Source organism: Anarhichas minor, unplaced genomic scaffold (genome assembly GCF_050575085.1).
Source record: "Anarhichas minor isolate MPS153535 unplaced genomic scaffold, ASM5057508v1 ptg000073l, whole genome shotgun sequence".
Classification (NCBI taxonomy): domain Eukaryota; kingdom Metazoa; phylum Chordata; class Actinopteri; order Perciformes; family Anarhichadidae; genus Anarhichas; species Anarhichas minor.
In genome coordinates, this window is record NW_027466519.1 from 7,072,148 (window position 1) to 7,099,329 (window position 27,182).

General features: G+C 41.3%; 1 protein-coding gene across 2 annotated transcripts in view; it reads right to left on the minus strand.

The window, feature by feature from the left end:
- Positions 1-26,627, minus strand: part of onecut2 (one cut homeobox 2) — a 34,901-nt gene extending 8,274 nt beyond the window's left edge. The window contains exons 1-2 of one of the 2 annotated variants that reach the window (XM_076079814.1): positions 26,450-26,627; positions 25,418-26,416 (exon numbers count right to left, since the gene is read on the minus strand). In XM_076079814.1, the coding sequence (XP_075935929.1) occupies positions 25,418-26,416; positions 26,450-26,627 (1,177 nt within the window). Of the gene's footprint in view, positions 1-25,417 lie in introns of both variants that reach the window. The other variant, XM_076079813.1, reaches the window with a different exon arrangement.
- Between the last annotated feature and the right edge of the window lie 555 nt (positions 26,628-27,182).

The following is a 27,182-nucleotide window of genomic DNA, read 5'->3' on the forward strand; positions in this document are numbered from 1 at the left end:
TCATTGCGTCACTCTTAAACCGTCAGTCACTCTCATCATCATCATTATCATCATCATCATCATCCCAAGTATCCACCAGTCAAAATCATTCTTACCACATGACCAGAATCAGTCTCATCCCAGTTGTCATTCTTGTAACCGCAATTATTTCAAAACATAATCATCACCACCATCCCAATAGTGCTCGCTGCAACACAATCATCTCCATTATCATTATCACCACCGTCGCATCGGCATCGCAATCACCATCATTTTCGCCAGACAATTCAAGATGGCCGTATGCTGGCAGAGTTGGTCATGTGAAAGTGTTGTAAATGAGAGGCACCGGCGATAGAAATGTGTTCTCAGCTTTCTGTTCGCTCAAACAGCGATCGTCCAATCATAGCTTACACTGTTTATCTGCTCTAACATAAGCTGCAATGGTTAGCATGTCAGATACAGTGAAGGCTAACGTTACTTCCAAGGATTATTAGGGTTATGGTTCCATAAAGCATTTTAACAGCAAACTACATTAATTTGTAGGGTTGCAGGTTATGTAAGTAAAAGGAAACTCCCCTTCACTACCCTGAGGATGCTGGTCCTGGAAAATAACAGTCGGATAATACATTCATGTTTATTATGCAACTGTAAAACAAGGAATCCCTGTCTGTCTGTATGTGTGCCCTTTGCCTAGCTCGAGCACAGTTCATCCGATTTGCTTCACACTTGGCGGGTGTGTTGCTGGGGACCCAAGGATGTGCAGTGACAAAGTTGGTGCAATTTGGAGTCGAGCATGTCGTCCTCAGTGGGCCTTTACCGGCCGCGGCTCATTGACTGCAGTTCACTTTTGCTGCTGGATGTACTAACGTTAAAACCATCGCTGTCATGCCGAGCAATCGGCGTGCTCTGAACAGTCACGATCTCCGATCGGCCATATGCTTGGAATCAAGCAATTGCCCGTTCCAAAGGGCCATGCCCCAAACGGGAGACTGCACTAGTACTTAGAACACTAGGACCAACTAGCTGCAATAAGAAGTCTGATTGTATAGAAGTCAATGAGAAAATTACCCTAACTCTCACTTGATTTATTACCTCAGTAAACATTGTAAACGTGTTCATTTAGTAAATTATGGTCCAGTTTAGAGTCAAATAGACCAAAAACCAGGGTATGCTTTAGGGCGGGCATACTGTGATTGACAGGTTGCTGCTGCTTCCAGAGCCGTATGCGGTGTCTCTATGTCACGTCTCCGCATTCCAAATATGGTCACTTACGTTCATTGGCTGCAAAAAAAACATGGCGACGGCCGTAAGATGGTAGCGGCGAAATCGCCGAACTCAAGGCTTCAAAATGGCAGTCCACACACCAATGTGTGACATCACGATGACTACGTCCAGTTCTTATATACAGTCTGTGGCTGTAACTAAATTACTCCAACATGACATGGATGCAGCATTTGGCCATTCACAAGGGCAACACCAGACATTTTTTAATTGCTGACAAAATCTGAGATGCGAGCATCCATACACACATGTTGAATCAGGCTAAATAAGTGGTGAACTCATCCAATTTAAGACAGACACAGAAATGAACTGCTATTGAGACTTCCATTTTAAAAACACAATCAGCTGTGAACACCCACTGCTGACCAAAAGGTCAGGCCTTTTCCAATATGGCGGCTGAGAGGCATTATTTCATTGTAAAACCTTTTCTCTATTCAGTTGAATGGGGTTGAGTCAAGTGCTGAGCCACAAGAGCTGGTCAAACACTCACAGCAAACACACAAGTGTATTATACACAGGTTTTAAGAGTCAAGGGCAGCTAAACATCAATAGAAACATCAAGGTGGTGCTTTATTGAAGCAGCTATTTCAAGTGAATACGTAAAAAAACAGAGAACAAATGGAGCAGAGAGGTTAGGCAGTGAAAGTAGAAATGGAGAGGAAAAGATGGATAGCAGCAGAGAATCAAGATGAGAATGTAAGTTCAACTCTTGCATGGACTCCCACCCCGGTGAATATAGTTAATTGACAGTTGATAGTGGCCATGGGCCACCACTCCTTAGATTAAATAGATTTAAGTGTGTCCCGCAGGGCTCTATCTTGGGCCCAATTGTTTTTAGCAGTTTATCAGACAACACAACATAAATTTCCATAGCTACGCAGACGATACCCAGCTGTATATCTATATATGTCCAAATGATTCCTATCGATAACTTGATTGCATTAATTTGTGAGATAATGGATGAATTTCTTCCAGCTCAAAGATAAAGAATATAATATATAAATAAATATGATAAAATAAATACAGGAGACACTTATTACATATTAAGACACACACTTTTAACAATGCTTTTTCCTGTGTTTAAGATATTTAAATTAATCCTTGTTTAATTGCAAATATATTGCTCACTTAGATTGAATTGCTTATTATATTTCTTTAATAATTTGCTTTTATGTAAAGTCTTTTGTGTTGCATTTTATAAACTCAAGTTTATTAAAAGTAAAAGTTTAAAGAGAGGAAATGAGTGAGCCAGCAAGCTTTGGTTTCATTCTACAGGAAGAGAAAGGAGAAAGGGGAGCTCGGCAGAGTCATTAGAGACTCTTTTCATCCTCACTGCAGAGATAGATCACAGCCTGGCAGCTTTACCATGACAGCCTCAGTCTCTACAGCGGCATGCGCGCGTCCTGTTGCCGATGGACACTATTTCCCACAATACACGATGCAATGGAAATTGAGGAGCTCCTCACAAAAAAAAGTGACGTGTGTTGACCTAAATATAGACAACTTTTTGGGAATTCACACGCCACACTTTGAAATTCTAGCAAGCCACCATGACATAGAAATCCAGCTATTATTGTTCCGCCTCTTTTCCTCTCTGGACTGTTTACCTGCATTCAACCAACACTTGCTGAAACGTGATCCGCAAATAAATGCAGAATCTGTTCATAAAGATTAATACCTAATAGGTATTTAATAAGTATTAATGCATATTATACACCAGCTACACAGGATCCTGGAAAGACACTCACGCTTGTTTGTGAGTTTATTTCCCCGAAAAATGATGAGAAAAATGATGTGAAGCCATCAGTGTGCACCTCTTTTTCTCTTTTCATTCACATGGCTAAGGACCATGATCACATGGTTTGGAGCACAAACAATACATATAATAATAACAAATTGATGGCACACAGCATGGCTAAAGTAGAACAAATGCTACTCGATGTTTTTAACCAATACGTATAGCAGACAAATAGCTGTCAGCAAGTCACTCACATTCAAACCCGACCTGGTCATGAGATCATAGAGTCTGACAAACATTCCAAATGTTCATTTAGCAGCCATAAACTCACAGTAACATTGGCCGCTGTCTGTCTTTAAAACAGGTGTTTCTTCCTCACCAGGCTCTGTGCAAAACTCGCCACCACTTTACTAAAGATCCAGGGCTAGGACCAGATCACCAGATGCTAACAGCTAACTAGGCACTCTGAGCTAACCGGGAGGTTTCCTTCTCGGGATGTTCGACATTTTTCCTCATTTAGCTTTTTGATGGCCAGACGCAGACAGAAGTAAAAGAGAGAGATGGAGATGAAGAGGCAGAGACTGAGAAAAAACGAGAGATTAAAAGGAGAGAGAAAGCAAGAGAGAGCAGAGAGGATCAATATAGCTGAATATAAACCTAGATGTCTGTCAGGACGCTACAGACTCAGACAGACAGGCTTCATTCTGTAAGAAAAAAAGGGTTTATGGCACAAAGGGCCGCCATCAGCTGGAGAGCTCTGTCTCTCTCTTTATCTACCGTCTCTTATGTCATTTAGTATTGTATTGCTGTCTCGGCTATTACTATTTCTGCTGTCACAATCTTTCCCTCTCTTGCCTCCTTCGTCTCTCTGTCCTCAATCCTTTTTTTCTTGCCTGTTGTTGTTCTTACTCTCATCTGTAATCTGTCTTTTGCATCTTCCTCACGTTCTCTTTCATCGCCCCTCTCCCGTCTCCATTATCTCTCTTTAACTCTCTTCTCCTTCGTCTTTCCCGTCTTCCTCCCCATATTCTTTCTTCTGATGCTTCCCTTTTCCTCCTTCCTGTCTCCTTGCCTCTGTGTCTCCTTCCTCTCCTTCATCTTCCCGCCCCTCCTATCTTTCCGTCTCTCCCTTCCCTCCCTCGTTCCCCTTTCTCCACGTCTCTTCTCTTCCTTCTCCCTCTCCCTCTCTCTCTCTCTTTCTCTCTCTATCTTTTTTTTATTGCACCATTACCACTTAAGCCTTGGTATCCATTACACAGAGGGCATATAAGTGCAGGGTAAGTAGTAAAGTCGCCCTTCAACGTACACTTCGCTGCTTGTGTGTGGCGCCACATTTCGACACTCTGTCATGTGCCGGCAGAGCTGAGCGATGTTTTGATGAAGTCATTAATCAGCTGTGACGTGATTACAGCTGTGCAACAGTGACTGTGTGATGTCGTTGTGATGTCACCGGTGTCCCCGGATCAATAATCAGCAAGGCCTCAGTCTCTGAGGTAATATCAACCATTTTAAGGATGTTGTGCAGGAAAAAAAATCATGTTTTTAATAGCTAAAGGAGCCAAAAGACAATCTGGATATGAGGATGGGACCAGTTGGACCATCAAAAGACCAACCACGAGCACAGTAATTCACTCTGAAGACTTCCGTGTTCCAAAGCAACCCTGTGTGCTACATAATTATGTCCCTTCTACAACTAAACTGCACTCTCAATTACATTTGAGGTACCGGTAAATGTATTTTCTCCCGGATTACGGACGCCGTTTTAAGCATGAGGTCAACGTTGAATTGAAACAAAACATCACAAAAATGCTACTTGGTTAGGTTTAGTTTTAAGGTCCTTTCATGACAAGTGTCAAAATCACAGATTCTACTGAGAGCCGTGTTTAGGAGTCCTCATTCCTCAACTATGGTGAAAGTTATTCTGATGATTCCAAGCTTTACATGATTCCACTATCACTGCCTAAAAACGATCATAGCCCACACCGCCATGTAATATTAGGTCAGTAAGTCGAAACAACCACTTTATTGCACCAACACACACACTTTGTATCACTAGATCTTTGGGTTAAAGCCGAGACGTTTACAATGGTGCTGGTGAGTGACTCATTAGTTACCATAACTGAGATGAATGATGGCCAGAACTATGACAACGTGGACGTAAAAAGCAATATCCTTCCTAGCAGTAGGAATATTGCAGTACATTACAGTGTGCAGACTTGAGATGCTTACCCTCGACATGGCAGCCTGGCAAACACATTTGAGGCTTCATATCTCAGCACTTAAACTTGCACACACAGATGTATACAGAGAGTAGAGACACAGCATCGTAGCAATCAGCCCTCCACTATAAGCTAGTGTGTGTGTGTGTGTGTGTGTGGTTGCGCTTAATGCACCACCCCGATGCTTCCGCGTTTAGACGATAACCGGAAATGGAACAACAGACTAAAGACACTCTCTCTGTCTCTGGTTCCCTCACACACACACACACGCACGCACGCACGCACGCACGCACGCACACACACACACACACACACACACACACACACACACACACACACACACACACACACACAACAGAATTACTGAGAGCATGAATGAATCTGATAGAATCCTTTAACAAAACAGTATTGTGGTGTATGTCTCTCAGCTGAGAAATAAAGCAGCACTGATGTCTATCTTCCTATTGATTCGTTTTTGTTTTTCTAATTAACCAATGAAATGTTACAAAACAGTGGCAAATTCCTGTCGCCTCCATTTCAAGAGGCCAAAGTTACACCTGAAGTTGACATTTTTGTTTTTTAGTGAAAAGTCTCAGCTATTGGACTGATTACCATAACATTTACTCATGTTCCCCTAAGGACAAATTGTTTTGACAAAATAATGGCATTCCCATCACCTTGAGATGGACTTTGTGTTTAGCGTTAATTAGCAGAGCTTAAAGGGGGACCTTCGGTATTTTTCAAAGTGGATATATTCCCATGGTGTTGTGTCTAAGTGACGAACAGGGTTAACATTTCTGAAATTGGTCCAGTATTGGTGGAGAATGCTAAAGGCGACAGTCACTTAACGGGCTGCAATTGAATCACTCAAGGAGAAGTCTCGTTTGGAAATATAGCGACGCATCCACGTTGTGGAAATCAGCTAAATATTAAGCTGTCACATTGAATATATTTAGGATAAAACTACGCTACGCTTTCTGTACGCCAACACAACAAACTCACCGACACTCCTCTCTCCAACTCGCAATCACGTTTCCTACGTTGTGTTCTGGCAACAATTCATCGTTTGCAGTTTTCCGAACGAGACGTCTCCTCGTGCGATACTTGGTTAGACACAATCGCAAACAGACCAGATCAAGGTCAAGAAACAGGTATTGTTTATCTGTAGGGTTCTTTCCATAATGTTGTCAGACACTTATTATAACAATCTGAGCCTGTCGGTGGCGCAAAGCTACATTGACGAAGCGGAATTGCCACAAGCGATTGCATTGCAGCCCGTTCAGCGCTTAATACTGGTATGTAGTGACTTAGTCAAAAATGCTGAAATGACCTTTTAACATACTAAACTAAGATGGTAAAAATAGCAAACATTGTACTTGCTAAACATCAGCATGATGTTAGCATTGTCATTGTGAGCATATTAGCATGTAAAAGTTAGAATTTAGCTAAAAGCAGCACTGTACAACAGCCTCGCTGAGCCACGACCGTGACTGGCTGGCTCGTATTCTTGTTACTTGAGATGTGTGAGATTAATTGATGATCACAATGACACTAAATTTTGTTGATTGCTTAATCAATCAATCAACCACTGTTTCTTTATAAGGAATGTCCGGTGTTAAGTGTCTTTATTCAACAATGAGCCACACTGGTTCACTGGGTGACATGTTCCTTCATCACCATGAACACACACACTGTAGTTTATTTTGACTCAGTCACAAGTAAGTCGTCCTGCTGACACAAATCCTCCCCAGTGTGCCAAATGTGTATTAATCCGCTGCTGAAAATAGTCCCCAACAAACACATGATATTGTCCTGTTTGAGTGACCTCAGATCAAAAACTACGGTGATGAGCTGTTTTAGGAAATGACTGAGCCTTTTTCAAAAATGGAACTATGCATCTGTGAGCTGTTTAAAAAGATATCTTTACAGCTTCTGCAGGAGCCAATGGAAGTCAGAAAGTATTGAGAGACGGACTTGTTGGTTTTGGACATGTTCACAATAAAAAAGGAACATTACATCAGTCTTATCTGTTAAACCCAGGGGTTAAACCATTCAATGATTAATGTAACAAAAGATAGTGGATCGTAAGTTAATTATTCCATTTTAATGCAAACTTAGTTCAAATATGAAGAGTTTAAAGTACAACATAACGGGTTTTTGCTTTACCAACTTGTGTACATCCTGCACTACATCACAAATACATACATCTATTGCTATGACTGATTGTACTGAGGAACAAAGGGGGAGAAAGCGAGTGAGTATTCAGTGTGTGTGTGTGTGTGTGTGTGTGTGTCCAGAGAGATGGTTTATCAGTGTATAATCTGTATATCCACACAGTCTGTGATGACATCACCGGACAAAGGTCTCGCTGACCGCTTACACCCTCACACACGCATACCCACTCACACAATGTAATGTATCTCCAGTTGTTTACCAGGAGAAGCAGGTCGACCAATCACAGCCCCCGGTGGCTCAGTGATGTCATTGAGCTGATGAGGAAATGGCCTCAGAGGAGTTTGATGTCATCCACCTCTCTCTCTCTCTCTTTCTTCTTCTCTCTTTAGTTTTGCATCTGCTATTCAGCAATTTGTAAGGTGGCTAAACAAACAGACGCCTATACAATAATGAAAGAAACAACAGCAATGTTAATAACATCAAATGTGGGAGTTGTGAAGATGCGTTCTTGCTTTTATTTGCGTTGTTAATCGATACAAATTATTTGATCTGTCTCTCCAGTTTGATCATGTCGATGGAATTAATGTATGAAATGGACTGGAAGAAGGCCTTCATCAAGCCCACAGAGCTGCGGCGTCTGACCTTTTTGGCTTGTCACCTCTAAAATTCAATTTCGTGTTGGCTTTCCTTTCACCTTGAGGGTTTTAGGGGCCCAAAGAGGCAATGGTATCCAACATTCAAAAAGAAAACTCCACGTGAAACCTCAGATGTATCCCCTTACGAAAAAAAGCACATTTAAAACTCCACACATAAACACAGATGCAACACATTGCATCGTGGTAGAGGTCATGACATTTTTCGTGATTGTGGAAAACCTTGAGTCCACCATGCAGTGCCCTGGTTTTACCCATTGGACACTTAAAGCTGCTACAATCATTTGTTTTAGATTAACATGGATCATATGACTACTTATTGCTCATACTGACAAACCCAGGGAAAATGTAGCACCCAACTCTGCCCTCCCTCATCTCTATAAAGCGTTTACTTCCAGCTCATTGTTTTTGGTTCTTTGGCCCGCAACTTAACTGTTCCGGTTCACTCTCACTGCTCTCATCAGTATCGTTTTCAGCAAACAATCCCTAAATAAAACTACTGCACACAATCTGCTCAGCACCAAAAGGCAGACAGACACAGCTGGAGACCTGTGGGTGAACACAGCGGGGCATTTAGCAGCTGAAGAGCCATATCACTGAGGAGTTGGTGGAGACCAAAAACAGAGCTAAAAGAGAGTCAATGCTGGACTTTCTTCCATCAGTTGGACACAAACATGACGGCAACTAAATGCTTTCGTTGCTCTATCTCTGCGGAAATGCGACTTTGTTCAACATATCAACTAATAAAGTAATTATAGGTCAGTATCCTTGTTTCCATTCTATTGACAAGCAAATATTAAGCCAACTTTTAAAATGTCGCAAAAAAGATATGTGACAAACTACTGCGTCGTCTTGTCAGAAGCTTTTCTGCAAAATATCAGTTATTAGAGGTTTATTTTAAATGGCGGAGGGTTAATATAGAGCACAGTGTAGCAAATAAGCTAGTCATTTCAAAACCAGCCACTGACTTCATGGCAAAATTATGCTTACTAATTAACCTAAACAAAGCATAATGGGAACTATAGTGCAAAATTCCAATGGGATTGCTTCAAATAGGAAAATCACAGCAAAAAAATAAAAAATTCAAATGGGTTAAAATATATGAAAGTATAAAAAATGTGTGATTCTAGAGTGAAAAGTCACTGGAGAGAAAGTTCACGCACTAACCTTTAACCTACTTTATGTTGACAGTGAGGATAAGTCAGAGGGAAGCTCTTTTTGGACATCAAACAAACACACACACACACACACACACACACACACATACACACACACACACACACACACACACACACACACACACACACACAGAGACAAATAGATGATGAGTTAACTGGCTTCTCAGTACCTTTTCTTATCAGTAATGTTTTTTTGGCAGCCTGAAGCCATCGCCGCTCAGTCTCACAGCACACAACACCAGAGAACAAACACAGGTAGAAAGATAATATTCTCTGATCAATAGATTGTATTGTAATCGGTGATTGATCAAAAGGAGGTAGGGCAAGCTATAAACGGACACCCTGGCAATCCGCTCACCGCTGTGTTTGTCTCCGAACGATCGGCGGCCAACGATACAAGTTGACCCGTTTTTTCTGCTCTTAGAGAAAAAGAGCCGCTCAGCGATGACCATATAGTGTGTATTCTCTTTCTTACCCTTTTTTATACCCAGTTTTATTGCTTATTTTTTTTTTATTGTTTTATTTCCTTTATGTTTATAGTTTATTACTTGGTTTTCCTTTTCTGCTCCATTCGCTGATTATTTATTCCTATTTTCAGCTTTTTCTCCGACATGTTTCTGCCCTCTCCGTCCATCCAAACCTGTCCCAATTAAAGGCCGCAATATCTACAATTGGATGCCATCCATCCAATATGAAACATAATCCAATAACTGACGGATTCCGCTTAATGAATCCAGTTAGGTGGCACAATCGAATAGAGGAGGATTCCCTGCACACCCATCCGTCTGACACTCATCACACCGGCTGCTTTTAATGCTTTTACCAGCAAATCTGCAGCAGGTATAGGGAGGGGGAAAAATAATGACAATCTGACCATCAGAAAGTGCTGCATGTTTTGGTTTAGACACATGACAAGACAATAGGTCAACACAATAAAGAAACTAAGTGTGTAGGTGAGGTGAAGAAACCCGTATATCATCCAAAGAAGAAAACGTGTCCGAATAAGAACGTGAAGCAAAGTGTACGGAAGCAAATGAGGGACATCAGCATTTTAATTTTATAGATAATATATAGATTGAAATGTTCTAAATATATTTGAAAACCGTATCTGAATTTATTTGTTCTCGATTCACCGCCTTGAAATGAAAATGTGAAATTTCTCGAGTTGCAATTTCAAAAGCTGATGATTTTACAGGTTTTTTTTTTCAACTTCTCGAAAATTCGGATCCACAAATTCAAGATTGAGAATTTCAAAATAACTAGATTTAAGTTGCTGAAATTCGATTGGTCGAATTCAGATCCAAAAGTTCACGTCGAAAAACATGAAAGGATCAGGCCTGAATGCAATCAAACCGACTTGTAGGCACTATACAATGTATTATTATTATTATTATCAAATAAACTCAGATACATAGTTTTCAAAGTTAAGTATTTCAATGCTATGAATTTAGTGGGGTTTGAATTCCAATATAAAGTATTCAGTGGCCTTTAAAATCAAAATGCTTATGCCACTTATTTGCTTCCATAGCTGCACACACTGTCGTACGGCCGCGCACCTCAATAACCTGATTGGTACGGTGGCCCTGAAAGCCCAACGTGCAACGTGAAAACTGACAAAACACAAGCAGATGAACATTTTTACCTTTTTCACAACCGAAAAAGAACAACTTTCCCGAGACAACAGTGAAATCCATGTTCACTTTAAAAAAACCTGCGACCCCAATCGAACTCTAACCATGCCGTAGTTGCCATGTGCTGATATTTTAGAGAGAAATTCTTACAGATCATACTGATACATTTCAATCACTGTTATTTATTTGCAAGTAATATTGCATGTTTTAGTGCCCATGTTAGTATTATCATGAGCCATTCAGATACAGTTTGCCTCTCTCATTGTTTTCTAATGTCAGCTCTCTCTCTGGCCTACTTCTTCATAGCCCCCCCTCCCATCTCTTCCAGGAACTGGTCTGGATCAGGTTCCTGCAGATCAATGGAGATCTGGGTCCGCACCGTTTACGTTATCGTTGCCAGTATTAATGCTCTTTTAATCTGCTCGGGATTACAGCCATCGATCCACATCATCCATCCGCACGCACAGCGGAGCCCAAAACTGCCGTTTTCACATGCACACACTCACACACACACACACACACACACACACACACACACTCACACACACACGCACGTACGCACATTTCATAAAAAAACACACTGACTCCCAGACAGAGAGAGAAACTGAAATAACAGAAAACAACAACACGAGCAGAGACGGGGAGCAGCAGGGACAACAAACAGAATGTGCGTCCACTTCCTTGTTTGTGTTCGGTCTCCGTATCTGACCATCAGTATTGATCGGCTATAGATACACATCAGCACATTTACATACAGAGGACTGTCAGTCAGAGCAGCATGCAGAGAAATCACAGATAAAAGTGAGAAACATTTAAATGGTGTTTTTATTATTATTACTAGGATTCTTTTTTTTTTAACAACAATGACAGCAACAACAACAATATTAATAATAAATAGACTTGTAAGAGGATATCATGCTTTAAATTAAATCAAGTCTTAATTTGTTTCTTGTCATATTATAATACATATTTTGTAAAGTTATAATTATTCGTATTGATTTATTGTTATTATTGATAATAACAACTGTTAAATAGATAGATAAATAGAAGATTAATAATACTGAATTAATATGTATTTATTTTCCTTTTCCGCAGGGCATTATTCTTTTTCATTATTATAAATAATAATTGACTTTTCATCTATTTTATTATTTTATTTATATAGAGATTTAAATTTAAACATGATTTTTATAGTAAATTAGTTTTATTATTACAGATTTCATATATAAATACAAATAGTAATCCTTGATAATAGCAGCAATCAATAAAGTAATAATAATCATAATCACCACAATATCATTTAAATACAGTTATTTGTTAATGCGTTTGTTTGTTATCTTCAGAGGGAATTGCATGATTTTGGTGAAGCACAAGGTCAAAGCAGAGCGTGTGTTTATTGTCCTTTTCTTTTAAAAACACTGTTTGTCTTTCGCAGTAAACCCTGCCATGCTGCCTGACGGCTCCGTCCCGCCTGTCGTCATTCATTACGCCTCCGGACAGACTTATTTCAGCAGCGCTGCGACACCAATACTAATGAGCCCGAGGGAGAGGAGGCACAACGACAGGAAGGAAACCAACAGAGCACAGATAGAAAGAGTGAGAGAATTCAAAAAGAGGAGGACACAAAAAAAACAGAGAAAACAAACCAAACAGCAACAAAGAAGAATGAATGGGGTTAGGCAGTGACGTTCAGTTGGCTCCGTCTGTTTAAAGGGGCCCTACGGGGCCTCACGTAAACACCAAATGAATCCGACGTAATGTTTGAGACATATTGTAGAAACAGTGATCGGCCTCTGCTCTACACGTCGCTTCTCAACCCAGAACGTCCCAAACAAGTCCGATCCAGACTTTCTTGCTTCCCTCCATTCTAGGTCACGTCTGACCTAAATTGCCACGAGTCTCCAATATTGATTGGACCCGAGACTCTGACACCACGAGTAAATATACAGCGGATCGTTGAACATGTTGTATTGTTTACAGGATGCCTTGAAATGCATCATTGTCAAATCAAGTATGGCCCTGTAAACAGTATCCTACACATACATATATTACTGGATATATATATGTGTGTATATAGCATATACACACATATATATATATATATATATATATACTATATATATGTGTGTGTGTGTGTGTGTGTGAATTCATCGCAGGTGAAACAGACAATAATTGAAGTAAACATAAGACGATATAGCAGAGGGTTTAAGATATGACAAAGGGTTACTTTTGATTTATATATGTATTTGATTTTACAGCGCTTTGTTCAACTGTTGTTGTTTAATGATAATGATCAATTTGGATTTTGTCAGCCAATCAAGATGCAGCTAATTACTGATAATCATGTGTCTTTCTTCCCGTGGCAGCTAGTGTCTGTTAGCTCCTGTGTCAGCGCCTCCCGTGACTGTACCACAGGCCTTTTTATACAACTTACATTGAGGCAACCACACACTGACGTTTAGAACGGACTGTTTAAATACAGTAATTATCGCAGTGAATCAGTATGTCACTTTCATAAGGAGGAGAGAGTCAGATATCTTGACTAGCATGAGTTGAGCTCGAAAAACACTGGATCCTACATTTACCGTAATGTCTCAATAGCACATTTCAGTAAATGTAAAACACTCATATCTCTCAAACTCCACACCTCAAGACTTTTCTGTTTAAATGTTTCAGCACAAAATGGCATTATCTTATCCCAATTCATTTTCTGAAACAGCTGGGCACTGTAGCTTTTAGCAAAAAAAAAAAAGCATTTATTTGGGGACTATTTTCAGCGGCGGATTGATACACAATTTCATTGTGATCTACAAGTTAAGATAAATGCAAGTATTCAGATTAAGCAATTTGAGCTTTCAGAGTGTATGATTATATGTAAAAATGAGTTGAATTACCTTCTACTCATGCTCTTTTGCACACAAAACAACAGTAGTGATGGGAAATGTAGTCTTTAATTTGAGAAAGACAGGTCTTTAACATTACCACTGTGGAGAGATATTACCACTAATGCACTGCTTTCAAAGTGCATTGGGTAAATTATGTGAAAAAAACTGATATGGTCCTTAAAGCATGAATCAGAGTTGTGATCCTGTCCTCCCTGCTGTCTATACCTGCACTTGTCTGTGTGTGTGTGTGTGTGTGTGTGTGGTTCTGACCAATTGTGCGGTGTGTATTCTTGGTGAGCTCCACCTCTACGAGCTCAGAGTCCAGGTGTCACGTTTGATTTGACCACCGTAATAAAGCGGTCGACAGGACCATTTTCTCCCCTGAACCCCGAGTCGCTTAGTTCGCGCCGGCAACACTTCTACCGCTCCAACACCGCCGGGGCACCGTGATTGGTGTGGACAGACTTAACAAAATAAATCACTAGGCTATTCCACTTATTTTCTTATTGGGAGCTGCAGCGTAGGTTTGTAAAGGGTCTGAACGCACAAGGCTGATGTTTGGAGTTTACAGACTCGAGCTCGGTGCTTTGCTGAATGAAAAACGTGCAATGTGTTTCCGGGGTCGCGAGGTCAAAACCTTGTAACTCTCGTCTCCTCCTGGTATTCACCTGCAATCTGTATCTGCATACGTTATCCAGATAATGACTTCTGATCTCAGGTCTTAGCAATTACAACTGGTATTCATACGTGCTCTTGATTCTGCCTGCATGGGGATCAGATCTCAATATGCAAATGTTAGGGACAACAGACAGCCTGCTCTCGAGGGACTACTACAAGTTGAAAGGCGAGGGTCATGTGACTGACAGCCGAAGGCTTCCATAGACTACTTTTACTGAGACTTGCTAACTCTTGCTAACGTTACATATACTGTAAAAAAAAAAAAAAGGCAATCAGAGCCAGAAGCTCGCAAGCATTAGTGCTAGCTCAGCTTCCTTTATCTTGCATGTGGTGGAATTCCCTTGAGAGTCTCCCAGAGCGATGCTGCTGTGTGGGCTCTACTCTTTCTCTTTTTCTTTTTTACATTGCTAAAGAAGGGCTTGTGTCTTTTTGGCGGAAAGCTTAAGATAGCTGGAAGAGGTGATGTAATGTAATGATGTCATTTCTCACCAGGGGTTCTCATCCTTGTAACGTAAGACCCACTTGTGATTGTTCAAAAAAAGATTTCAGAGTACCATTTTCCCAAATAAATAACACAAAATACATAACCTGGCAATAAAAAAAAATGCGAAAAGACTAGACTAAAGACCGGGCTGTAAATATGTGTAATGCCACGTTCAGCTGTATAAAAGCTAAATACGTTTCTGCTCATCCTCACCCATCTCTGCCTGCCATTATGAGTTCAGATGTAATGTATTCGAGGTGATATTTCCTCACCACACGCTTTGGGGCTTTTACTGTTGCACGGTTTGTCTCCCACATCACATTTCTGTTCAACAGATACATCTTGTGTCACTGCATCCAAGGGAACGCTAGCTAGCAAACAGTCAAAACACGTTTGTGTCTACCTGATGATGTCATATTCAAACGTAACTGGTCATTTAGGTTATGAACAGTAATCTGATGTTTATTTATGTGACTTCTTGAGCATATTTAGATATACAAATAACTTTGTATAGTACCAAAAAAAAGGTAATTTTAATTTAATAAAAGCATTTGGCAGTACTTCCGCAGTCTAATAGAAGGCGCTCTGAGGCAGCTGATTTACACCTGGCTGATTGCATTCTGATCGCAAATACAAATATGAATAAATATTCAATTATGAGTCTATCTACTCCCACATGCTCGTGTTTTTCCTGATCCAGATAAAATATCAAGAGAGAGATCAGATGTTAATATGGTGGAGATTTAGTCTTTTATAACATTGACTAAAGTATCAACATTTCCAAACACCTAAACGATATAACAGGATATTTGTTTGTTTGTCCGATAAAATCTTTCTTTCCTTCTTTCTAACTCTACACCCCCAAATTTATTTTGTTTTCAAACTCCTTCAGCCCCAACCCGACGCTGACTCACGTGACATCCCTTGAGACAAAAGTTTTCATACAACTTTTCCACATCTGCAGTAGTACTCCCCAACACCTGTAAACACACTTTATCATGCCGCGGTTTCCAGCCTCCAACACTGCTATCGACAGGAGAGGACAGAAATAACCGGGTCTGTCAAATCTTCTCACGCTGACACACAAACAAACATCAAAAGTCTCCTCTCAGCAGCCTGAAATCCATTAATACGGATCAATAGCAGCCTGTAAATATGCAGGAGGTCAGAACAAAACCCCTGAAAACGGACACAAACTGTATTCCCACAGTCTGAAACCGTAAAGCCAAACCCACACAGACACACAAGCAGTTACTGCTGGTAATCTGTGTCATAAAGCAGGGTCCAGCTCATAAATAATGCACTGTGTCTGCCTGCAGCAGGATGCGTAAAATGGAAAATATTTAGGTTAAGTCATTCAGATTTTCAGCACGATTTGACTCTAAGTGGCCTCTTCTCTTTCTGTTCGCTAACAGAAAAGACATTATAGGATACGTCTGACCATATTTTTCCGGCAATGAAGTGAGCATTCATTTAGCATTGTGTGTATCCAAAGCCTGATGTATCTTATTTCCCTGTGCCATAGAACTCCACTGTTGTCCAAAAGCTATTAAAAACATGTTCCTTCATTACCACGAAAGGCCTTCCAGCAACTCAAAGTGCATAATCTCTCTCTGGTCGGCTTTTTGTAGCAAGTGTTGATTTCCATTGACAGCAACTTAACAGTGATCGAGAAACGGTAGGGTGGAAGGATTCTGAATTAATGTCGATGAGAACAGTATTAGTGTTAAAAAGAGACACTGAGATCAGTGGTGTGGTGAGTGTGACAAACCCCGTCTCCGACTAAATGTTACCATACAACTGAACTGCACTCGCAATTGCGATTCGATGGAAACATATTTTCTCTCTGATTATGGTTTCAGTTCTAAACAGTTTGAACGTTGTAAATTGAAACAAAACAAAACAAGCTGCAAAACTACTTGGTTATGTTTCTGTGAAAAAACAACTTGGTTATATTAGGTTAAAAAACAACTTGGTTATATTAGGTTAAAAAACAACTTGGTTATGTTAGGGTTACAACACTATATGTCAACAGCAAACATAAACCCCGACAAAAAAGGTTTCCCTCAAATTTGGGGAAGGTAATGTTTAGGAGACTGGAGGAGGGCTGGTATGATATGATTCTGTTGACGTACTGATGGAATAAGTGCTCTGGGAATGTACATTATACTGAATTACCATATAAACTATTAGAGCACTTCCCCCTATGTTTACTCGTTTGTGCTGACCATGGATCCTATTTGTACAGCTTTTATATGAGCTATTCTATTCTAACACTGATTTGAGCATCCATAATTCACTGAGAGTCACAGGCAGGCAGCATCCTCCAACCAAACAATGGACTCCTCCTCCTCCTCCTCTCTCTCTCTCTCCTCTTCCCTCCCTCCATTTTGCCTGGTTAACCCGGCTGCGAGGTGAAGAAGAAGTGAAGTGAGCAGACCGAGGCGGGTCACGCCGAGATTCCCATCAATAATTCATCGGGCCGCTGCTGCCTCTGCTCTTGTGTTCAATTCCCCTGACGATCACATAATACCTTCCCCCAAAAGAGAGAGAGAGAGAGAGAGAGAGAGAGAGAGAGAGAGAGACAGGTCCAAGGGAGGAGAGAGCTGGCGAGAGAAAGGAAAATATTCGAAATGAAGAGGGAGAGGAGAAGGAGGCAAGGGGAAAAGCTCCAGAAAGACATTTAGACGGACAGATTTGTTTTTCTTTTATCATAGACTACTGTTTGGTAATGTGCATACCATTTTTCTTCAAAATTCTGAATTCTTACACTTGTATTGTAAACCTTGTATGTCCAAGAACCTGCTTTAACAATACTGTACTTGGACGACATGGCTAAAAGTATGTGGAAACCAAAATACATACCTGTGTACCTGACACATGTTGTCAAAATGTTGTTCTTTTCAAAGGTAAAAATATAAAAAATGTTGAAAGGAAGCGCTCAACAGTGTATGGGGCTGAAATCACCTGAACCGTACACCAATATGTGATAGAGCTGAAGGCACCATTAATCAGTGTGGAACCTCGCTGCAGGGATTGTTTTGCTTTGCTCTACCAATCAGCAGTGGCTGACGGATTTGTCCCACCATCGATAATTTAAGTGGACACAGAAGCTGTGATGGTGGTTTCTAGAAGTAGTTCATTTGATGGGTTTTTTTCTACAATGATTGAAAACATTAACATTATTTCTGTATGTCGACTTACAACAACCTGTAGTTATGTGGATTTCATACAAGGTAGTTGACATTTTTTGTGGCAGTTTTTGTCGCTAGCCAACATTTGCAGGAAGATGACCATTCATAAACCCGCTCATAAATCTCTGATTGGTTTATTGTTTTTCCAGTTGGGGAAACGGCCTTTTTTAAATCACGAAAGAAATTAGTCACGCAGAAGCCGGTTCAGAGGTCTGGAACCAAGCTAAAGACAATGAAAAGAATCCCCAGACTAGGTACACAAAAATATATAGACAGTCGTGTCCACATACATTTGGCCATATAGTTTATTTGTTGTCGTATAAATTAAGCAAATTTCAGTTTTAAATTTGACAGGAAAAAAAAATCACTTCATCAAACTATCAACAGATACAATAATTCAGCACATAACCCTAACCCTATTTCTATAAAAAGAAGGAAAACAAAAAGAAACACTCAAACACTCCGCAGTCCCATAAACAACAGAATATCTCTACAGTTCATTGTTTGACAACCGTTGACTAGAGGTGTGCTGCCAGCAATCCAGTGTTGCCAGGTCAGCGTTTTTTACAGAATTGGGTTACTTTTAAAGTGATGCCGCAGGTTACATTTTTTGTCCTGTGTGGTTGGGCAGACCTATTTTGCATACAAATTACATGAATAATATCCCCCCCCCCCCCCAAAAAAGTCCTAGCTGACTCCAGATCACCATGTAGTAATTTACCTTTCGCTTTTATGCAGACGACGCCATGCTGTACTTGTCTGTCAAATGTGATGATCTCATTTTAGTGAATGCCTGGATTCTATGATAGGTTGGATGTCCCAAAACAATTCTCAAATGAAATGAAATGACACACCGGCAGTTATTTGGGATTAATTAAGTGGGAGAGTTCCCTGAACATTCTCTATTTTCCATATAATTAGTACCAACTTGCTTTTTGAAAAAGAACACATTAGTTACCCAGCTCCTCCTCTTTTGTGCTAAATTTTCCTTTTGAAAAGTGCTATATAAATAAATCCTATTTACATAATCACTCTAGAACACTGCAGAAATATGAGCGAGAGAGTGAGGAATGGGGGAAGGGTTATGCAACTACTGGATATTTTCCTTATTGATGAATGGTTTGGTCAATAGAATGATCAACATGGTTAAAGCTGCCCATCACAGTTTCCTAAAGCTCAATCTGTCGTCTTCAAATGTTTTGTCTGACCAATGTCTAAAATGGCAAAACATCCAATTTACTAATATATAATACAAAGACAGTTAGTAAATTCTTCTTAAGTTCAAGAAGCCGGAACAAGAGAATCTTTGTTATTTTTTGCTTTAAAGATGACTTTCAACTTTCTGGGAATAGCCTAATCAATAAATCAAACAATTGTTTCGGCTCCAAATAGGACGATATCAAGCGATTAATTCAGCGAGGAAGAAAAAGATATTGAAGGGTACGAGTGGAGAGGAAGTGAACTGAAAGAGAGAACTGAAAGAGGAAGGCTAATCGTTCATATTTTCATCGTTGTGAATGTACAGAACATGAATGTTAATAACAGTCAGAGAAAAAAGAAAAATAACCCTGCCTCACAGCTCTCTCATTTCTTTCTCCGCCCTGCATGCTGCTCCTCCCTCTGCCCTCTGCCCGTCTCAGGGTCAGGGGAATATTTGTTCCATCTATTGTCTGAGTGTTGCAGCTCTGACCTTTAACCTCAGCTCTATTGGTTGCTTGTAGCGTTGTTAATGTAGGATTTGAGGCTCGCTCTGTTCATACAGTCATTGTAAAGAGAGAAGAGAGAGTGATGAAATGAGCAAAATGTAACGCCTGGCAAAAAAATGTATAAAAATAAGCTTGAGTGTGGAGTATCTTCACAACAACCAGGAGTGTTGGGGGTTTTCTGCCGTAAAAACTGGGACAATATAGCCTCCATTCTCTGTGAAAGCACTGGACGCAAAATGCAGTTTCAATGTCAAGCTGGAAGAAAGAAAGCCATTCATATTCCTCACTTTCAGAGGCCCAGTACATGTTTAGCCTAGCTTAGCACAAAGGCTGGAAGCATTGGAAATGGCTCGCCTTGCTCCATCAAAAGAGAAAAAACAAATGTCTGATTTACATGTTGTTTTATGAAAAGCTAACAAGCTAGTCGCCAATCTTTCTTGTCATCAACTGGGTTTTGCTGCCAGCAGCACTCCCAGTCTTTTCTTTAAGTAGCTTACATGTTTTGTTCTGTTGTTGCTGAAATCAGAAAACAAAATCTGTGGCATATAAATGATAAATTCCTAAAAAATGTATCCAAAATTCAGAATTGATTAAAATGAATTAAAAAGCTTTACAACGGCCAGCCGCTGACTTCACCCTGTTATCAGACGAGGAAAAAAGTTTGCTACCCGGTCGCCTGAAAAAGATGTTGACATTCTACGTTCCTGCAAACCACAGATACACTGAATGTCAATGTTTCTGAAGCCCATATCCGTTTCATATCAGCCTCGTATCACGCTGGCAGAAACGCTCAATTTTACGTAGTTAACATTTGTGACACAATTGGTTAGGTTTAGGTAACAAAACTACTTGGTTATGGTTAGAAAAAAGATGTCTGTTTGTGTTCCAATAATAACGTAACAACGGTACGTAACAGCCGTGACAACCGTAACAAACTAACTAGCGTAATTAAACAATAACTACCCACAGCTGACTTTCTTACGTAATATTAGGTCAAGAACAGATTCTTCCTCTCAGCTGTCACCTTACTAAACTCTGCACCACGGGGATAGCCCCATCCCCAGTTGTCCTAGTACTTGTACTCTGTGCAAGGACAATAAAGTTGAATCTGAATCTGATCTGAACAAGTGCAACAACCGTGCATAACAAGCGTAAAGTCAACGTTGACTTTTAGTTTCACGCGGTGCAGGAACAGCGGTCACCTGGGTGAAAGTCCTTTTTGCCTCGTCCACCAAGATTTCGATCCGCTCTAAGTGGACTTTCTCGTCTGTTACACCACATTTCTTCCAACAACGGTCACGCTGTAAACTACTTCACTTGCTCTGACCCAATGTAAAAAGACGTTGACATTCAACATATCTTTGGTTTGCTGAAACATACTATGACAACATTACTTCCTGGGCTGTTGTGCTAAGCTAGGCTAATGTTAAGCACATTTAGCTTCTAGGTTGTAGCATCAGGCTTTCCTCAACAACACTGACTCTTGAACTGGTGACCAGCTTTCTGAAGATACAGCATGTCAATCAGGAAGCTTTCTAGTTATCTAGTTTCCTAATGAAAAAGAAAAAAGGGGTTTGTAGTAAAACAAATATTTATTCCTCAATGCAAGCAATTGACACAGTGTCAATTTGGTATCGACCAACCAAAACTGGGATAGCCCACTGCAACTATTGACTCTACTATTAAAAAAACATTCAGTCAATCCCTAACCCTAACAATGATTTCAGGTTTGATTCGTGGATAGGGGGCCTTTTAAAAAAAGAAACCAGCATCACACACACACACACACAGCAGCCAGCGAGTGTTTTGCAGAGAGGGAAAGCAGATGAGCGTAGCTCCGTCAGACAGCAGTTTGAGCACGAGGCTGTTCACGGTGTATATTTTACACGAGGCAACACGGATACTCTCCTCCAGCTCCACGCTCCATCCACCGTCACTCAAGTCATTTTCACATCAACACATATCGTCAAATGCCAGCCCCGAAAATGAAAGAGCCCCTATCGAAGTAACACACACGTCCTGCAGAGATAATCTCATCCACATGTGTACACATTTAAAATGTAGGGGTACAAAATAATGTAAATGTGAGGGTAAAAGCTGGACCACATCCACTGACCGAATCTAGGCTCATTAAATGCAAAATTCCAAATCAATTTTTTTGGAGAATCAGCTGGCCGATCTGAGATGTTTGGATCTCCATTAATTGGAAAACAGATAGGGGGACAAAAAGAAAACACTGCCTATTAGCAGTGATTATTCTTTATAAGAGTCTATTCAGCAAAGACTGCTCAGACACTTAAAACCATGTTACATTCACACCACAAATAAAGCCACGATTAGTTTAAAAGGAGATTTAACAGATGTTACTTGTAAACATTGGAATACGAGGCAGCCATCAAATATGAGAAAGTACATCAGGATGTCAGGTGAAACCATCGCTGATATGTGACTTTAGAACACGATCCGATCTAAAGGTCACAACACAAACAACAGTCAACACAAGGTGTAAGAATAGAGATATGATAGGAAATAAAATGAGTTTATAAAGGTTATTATGGAGCTCCTGTCAGAATTTATTTTTTGAATGTTGTTTTAGGAATAATTTAGCAATATAATAGCTTCATTCACTGAAGTTTATATTCACTATGGGAAATAAAGGAGACACGTATTGGATAACGTTCATTACTGATAGTTATACTGAATATAAACAGATACCATGAGTTCATTAAGCCTACGATACATATCATTTGGGTGATATTTGAAATGTCCCTGTGCAAAAATATTAAAGGAATAAATGTAGTATTCAATGCTCAGTAGAATACTTAATATATCTACGCTACTAACCGAACTTCATACAATTATAAACATTTCAAACATACTGCATCTACTCTCACTTATTTAAGTGTAATGTGTTTCTTCTTCTTTCTGACCTCTGTGTGTGCTAAATGTTTTATCTTGTTACAGCAGAATGGCTGATACTACACGAGTAATGAGGTTTTTTTATTAAGATAATTATGGAACTATTTCAGCTATTTGAAGTAAGGCATAGTAAGGGTACTCTCCATTTAGTGATATTTTAGGAAACTCCACGTAGGTTGTGTTTGTTAAGTGAACAGTACCGTTTATTATATTTTACATATAATGTCGATTTGTCATTTCTATTCGTTGTCATTTTCACATGTATGTTTTTTTTTCTATTCCAACGAGGACACACAGGTATCGATAATAAATAAATAAATAAATAAACACATCTTGTTAAAGAAATCTATTTGAATTGACTTGCTTTCACCAGGATCATTCCCTGAGTATCAGTCCAGAGACTCTCTGGACTGATACTCAGGGAATTATCATGGAAATAAATGTATGTCAAAAACAACTGAAGAAGATCAAATGTTTATGCTGAAGGTTTATTGTTGGATTCATATTAGTGATCGCAGCAGAAACACACTTCAGATACTATAACCTTACTGAAAATAAAGTCAAACTCCACACTACATCATCTATATCTAGAGTAAAACACTGCCCCATGAAAAACACGTCTGTAAAATGTAAACCGTCCATGAAATTAGAAAAACTGCTTTACTTATAAGCTCCATGACAAGAAAGATTTCTTTCATTTCTTTAATAAGTAATTGGGTTTAGGTTTTTAGGAATGTTTAAGTCTTTGAGTTTAGCTGAAAACGTGTTGTTTTTTTACTGGACAGCAGTGAACATAATAAAGTTCTCTTATTCTGCATTGTTTCAAATAGTATTTTATAGTTTTATGTTTGTTTAGCTTCATTTACTTTGTTTGGTTATGTCTCAATATTTGTATTTTATGCAGATTACTTCATCTTGGTTGCCACGTGTCAAATAATGTAGGAGCATGAGTGAAAAGCAGTTGTTAAAGACTTATTTTTAACTCTTTAAAAGTGTTTTTGGTCTTTTTCTTAAGCGCACAAACCAGAAACATGTATTGAAGTGAAGTGAAATAGTGAAGCAAACTATTATTATATTGCCTGTAAAGATATTTCATAAGTATCCTGATGCAGCTCTTCTAGAAGCATCTTTCCAGCATCTATTTGTTACAAATCTTACCTTTTAGTATTACAATGAGTTGTTTTGGAACCTTGGTGAGAAGGAGCAAATAACATGTTGATTTAAGATGAACACACTGTCTCTCTCTCTTTTATTCGTAGATTAACTAAAGGGAGATAGATGTTTCTTTTTGGGTTGAGAAATGTATCCTGCTTCTAAAAAACTAACTTTTTCTTTTATAAATGTCACAAACCTAATTTTATCTTCTTGGCTCATGAAAAGTTCACATTTTGAAGATTTTCACAATAAAAGCAGCAACATCCAGTTGGATTTATGAAAAGTTTGAGTCCTGTGCGAAAACCGACCTATTTCGCAACTGAGCTGAACTTGTGTATTCTTCATACTGATTTTTTACTAACTTACGGCTGCAATGAGATAAGAAAACCCCTTATAAATGAATAAGTGAATGTAAACACTATATCTCACTTGTGTCTTGAAGCTAAACTCAAACATCCGGCTTACAAAATGTCCAAATTGCCATAAAAACACCTCTGTGAAATACCATTAAATGTGATCTCACTGGCAAACTAAAACCCCACATGTTCATGTTACACAATATAACAAGAAACAACGAGAAGAAAAACACTCATCCTGATCCTGAAAAGCCACCTGATTATATATATGTTTTGCTGCTGCTGCCGTCCCCTGCAGACAATAGAGGCTAGATGGGAGGGGGGCAGACAGAGGACGCAGTTCCTCACTAGAGGGGGCACCAGACCCACTGATGCTGCAGACCGTCGTGTTTATGTCACACAGCCCGTCTGATCGCTTGAAGCGCCTCTCGCGATCAAACACAAACCCCTCTCCCCCTCTCTCTGCCTCGCACCTCTCTCCCTGCAAAATACTGCAAGAGAATAAAAGCAGCCTTCAGCGGGCTCATGACAGCGGCTGCATAATATAATCCCTCGTACCCCTAAAATATAGAACAACTCTGAGCCTGAAGTTTGACTTTAATGGAAGAATTATTTCCTACATTTTGTGCAAATTTTCCTAAATTATTTTGAAGTGGAAGCACTTCCTCTTTTTTCTCCCCTCTTTCCCTTTGTTTTTCTTACTGTTATTTTATTTTGAAGCCATAATTTGGGTGAAATTTATAGCATATAATAATTGAATTGATATTTAGTAAAAGTGCAGTTTTTCCCCTCTTATATGCAGGGATAGGAAAATATAATCTGGGTCGCTGCAGAGAGAGAGAGAGGGGGGGGGGGGGGGGGGGGGGACTGTTGGAGGGAAATCCCGTGACCTTGTCATTTCCCATCGATCCCTTTTTGTTATTGATCAATAATGGTAATCATAACACCGGTGATTCTAAATACATTTCCTTCATCTGAATTGGAGTGCTGAAAAGGAGCCGCGAGGAAACACCAAAACAAAGCCAGCAAAAAGGTTTGGGGGGGAAAAAAGTGACAGTTGGGAAATCATTTTAGATTTATTTTTATTTTTTTATTTATGGGGGAGATTTAAATTCCTCTTCTTGTCCTGACGCACGAAGCAAACCAAAAGCCACCAGCGTGGCAGCGCAGTTTGTTGTGTTCTTACCTGCCAGTCTGAGGGCCGACATCCTCTGAAACTCGGGCTCCTGCAGCCACTTCCACATCCTCCTGAAGGTCTCCCGGCCTGACTTTAGTTTACTCCAGGGTTTGGGGTTCCTCAGGAGGTCCGACAGGGTCCCTTGTGAGCGGCACAGCACCCTCTGGGCGAAGATGGCCTGGGGGATGCTGTACCTCTTCAGCTCCGCCGTGATCCTCTGCGCAACCTCCTTGGTGTTGATTTCCTCCAGCTGCCCCGAGCTGTTCACCCCTTGCGTCCCCGAGGAGGAGGGCGGTCTTTCTCTGGTGGAAGCCAACACGGGCCCGTGGGATGGAGACTGGAGGTGGGCGTGGGGGTGGTGGCCCGCCGAGGACATGGCCGGGTGCCCCGGGTGGTGCATGCCGTTCAGGTGCGGCATCATCCCGGCCGTCGGGCCACCGAGGCCTCGGTGCTGGTGGTGGTCCCCTCTGGCCAGCATGGAGGCAGTGTGGTGCGCGTCGAAGTTTAGCATCTTGTCGTGGCCCCCATGCGTCGCGGTGCCGTAATTGTGGAGACCCTGCTGGGTGTTGTGTATGGAGCCCAGGCCGTTGCCCAGTACCGGGGAAAGGCTCTGACCCATCCCGGACATGTGGTCCTTGTGGTAGGGGCTGTATAGGTTGTTCATGCCCGGCAGCCCCCGCTCGTCTCGCATCAGGGTGAAGCTCCCGCTCACGTTCCCGGAGAGCCGCTGGTGGTGGTGGTGATGGTGGTGGTGGTGGAACTTGTCGGACACGGTGGAGATGGGCGGCAGCGGCTGCAGCGGGGTCAGGGTGGTGTAGGTGCCGCTCATCCCCATCCCGGGAGACGACGTGTCGCAGGGCACACTCATGGCGTGGTGCAGCGGCAGGGACAGCTCCGGCCGGTACTCCCCGCTGCCGTCCAGTATCGTGGCCATGCCGGACACCATGGCGGAGCGGGACGACGCGGCGGCGGCGGCCAGGTCCTGGTGTATCCGCAGGGTGGCCGCCGCTGCCGCCGCCGCCCCGTGGCCCCCCGAGGAGCTCCCGCGGCCGTGGAGCGGGCTGTGGCCGCTCATCAGCTCCACGTCAGGGACCATGGAGCTCACGGCCACCCCGCCATGCAGGCTGCCAAGCCCGTCCATTGTCATGTCCGTGTTCATGGCATAGACATCCAGGTCCTTGGCCAGACATCTATAGGCGTTAGTGTAGGCAGTCTTCATTCATCTGTCCTCTCAGTCCATCGGGTCGAGCGGAATGATGTCTCCTTCTTCTCCTCCTTTCTCTCGCTGCTTCACCCCTGATGCGCCGGGATGGGTCAGTAGCCGTATTCCCCCCTTTTTCCTTCACTTCCTCGGTTGTTTCCCCGTCCTCCTAAGGCCTCTCCAGCTCCGTGTCTTTGTGTGTTTTCCCCGGTAGGTGCACATCAAAAAAAAAAAGTGTTTTTATATTTTTTATTTTTTTTATCTCGATCGTACGGGCCTGTGCGGTGGCTCCCCCATATCCAGCCCTCTCCTCCTCCTGCGTTACTCTGCTCCTCAGACGGGAGCTGTCCACGGTCCCCTAGCCGACCGCTCAACCCAACCTGCTGCGGGAGAAGGAGGGGAGGAGGCGGGCTCGGATGGAGGGGCGTCACCCGCGTTGATTGACGGTGGAACTGACCAATCAGAGGGGCCGGTAGCCCTAACGGGGATGAAGAGGGAGTGGTGCCAGGGGCCAGCTGGCCAATCGGCGTCTTCGGTGTGTGCGGCGATGTGGACGGTGGAGCTGCTCCGGGT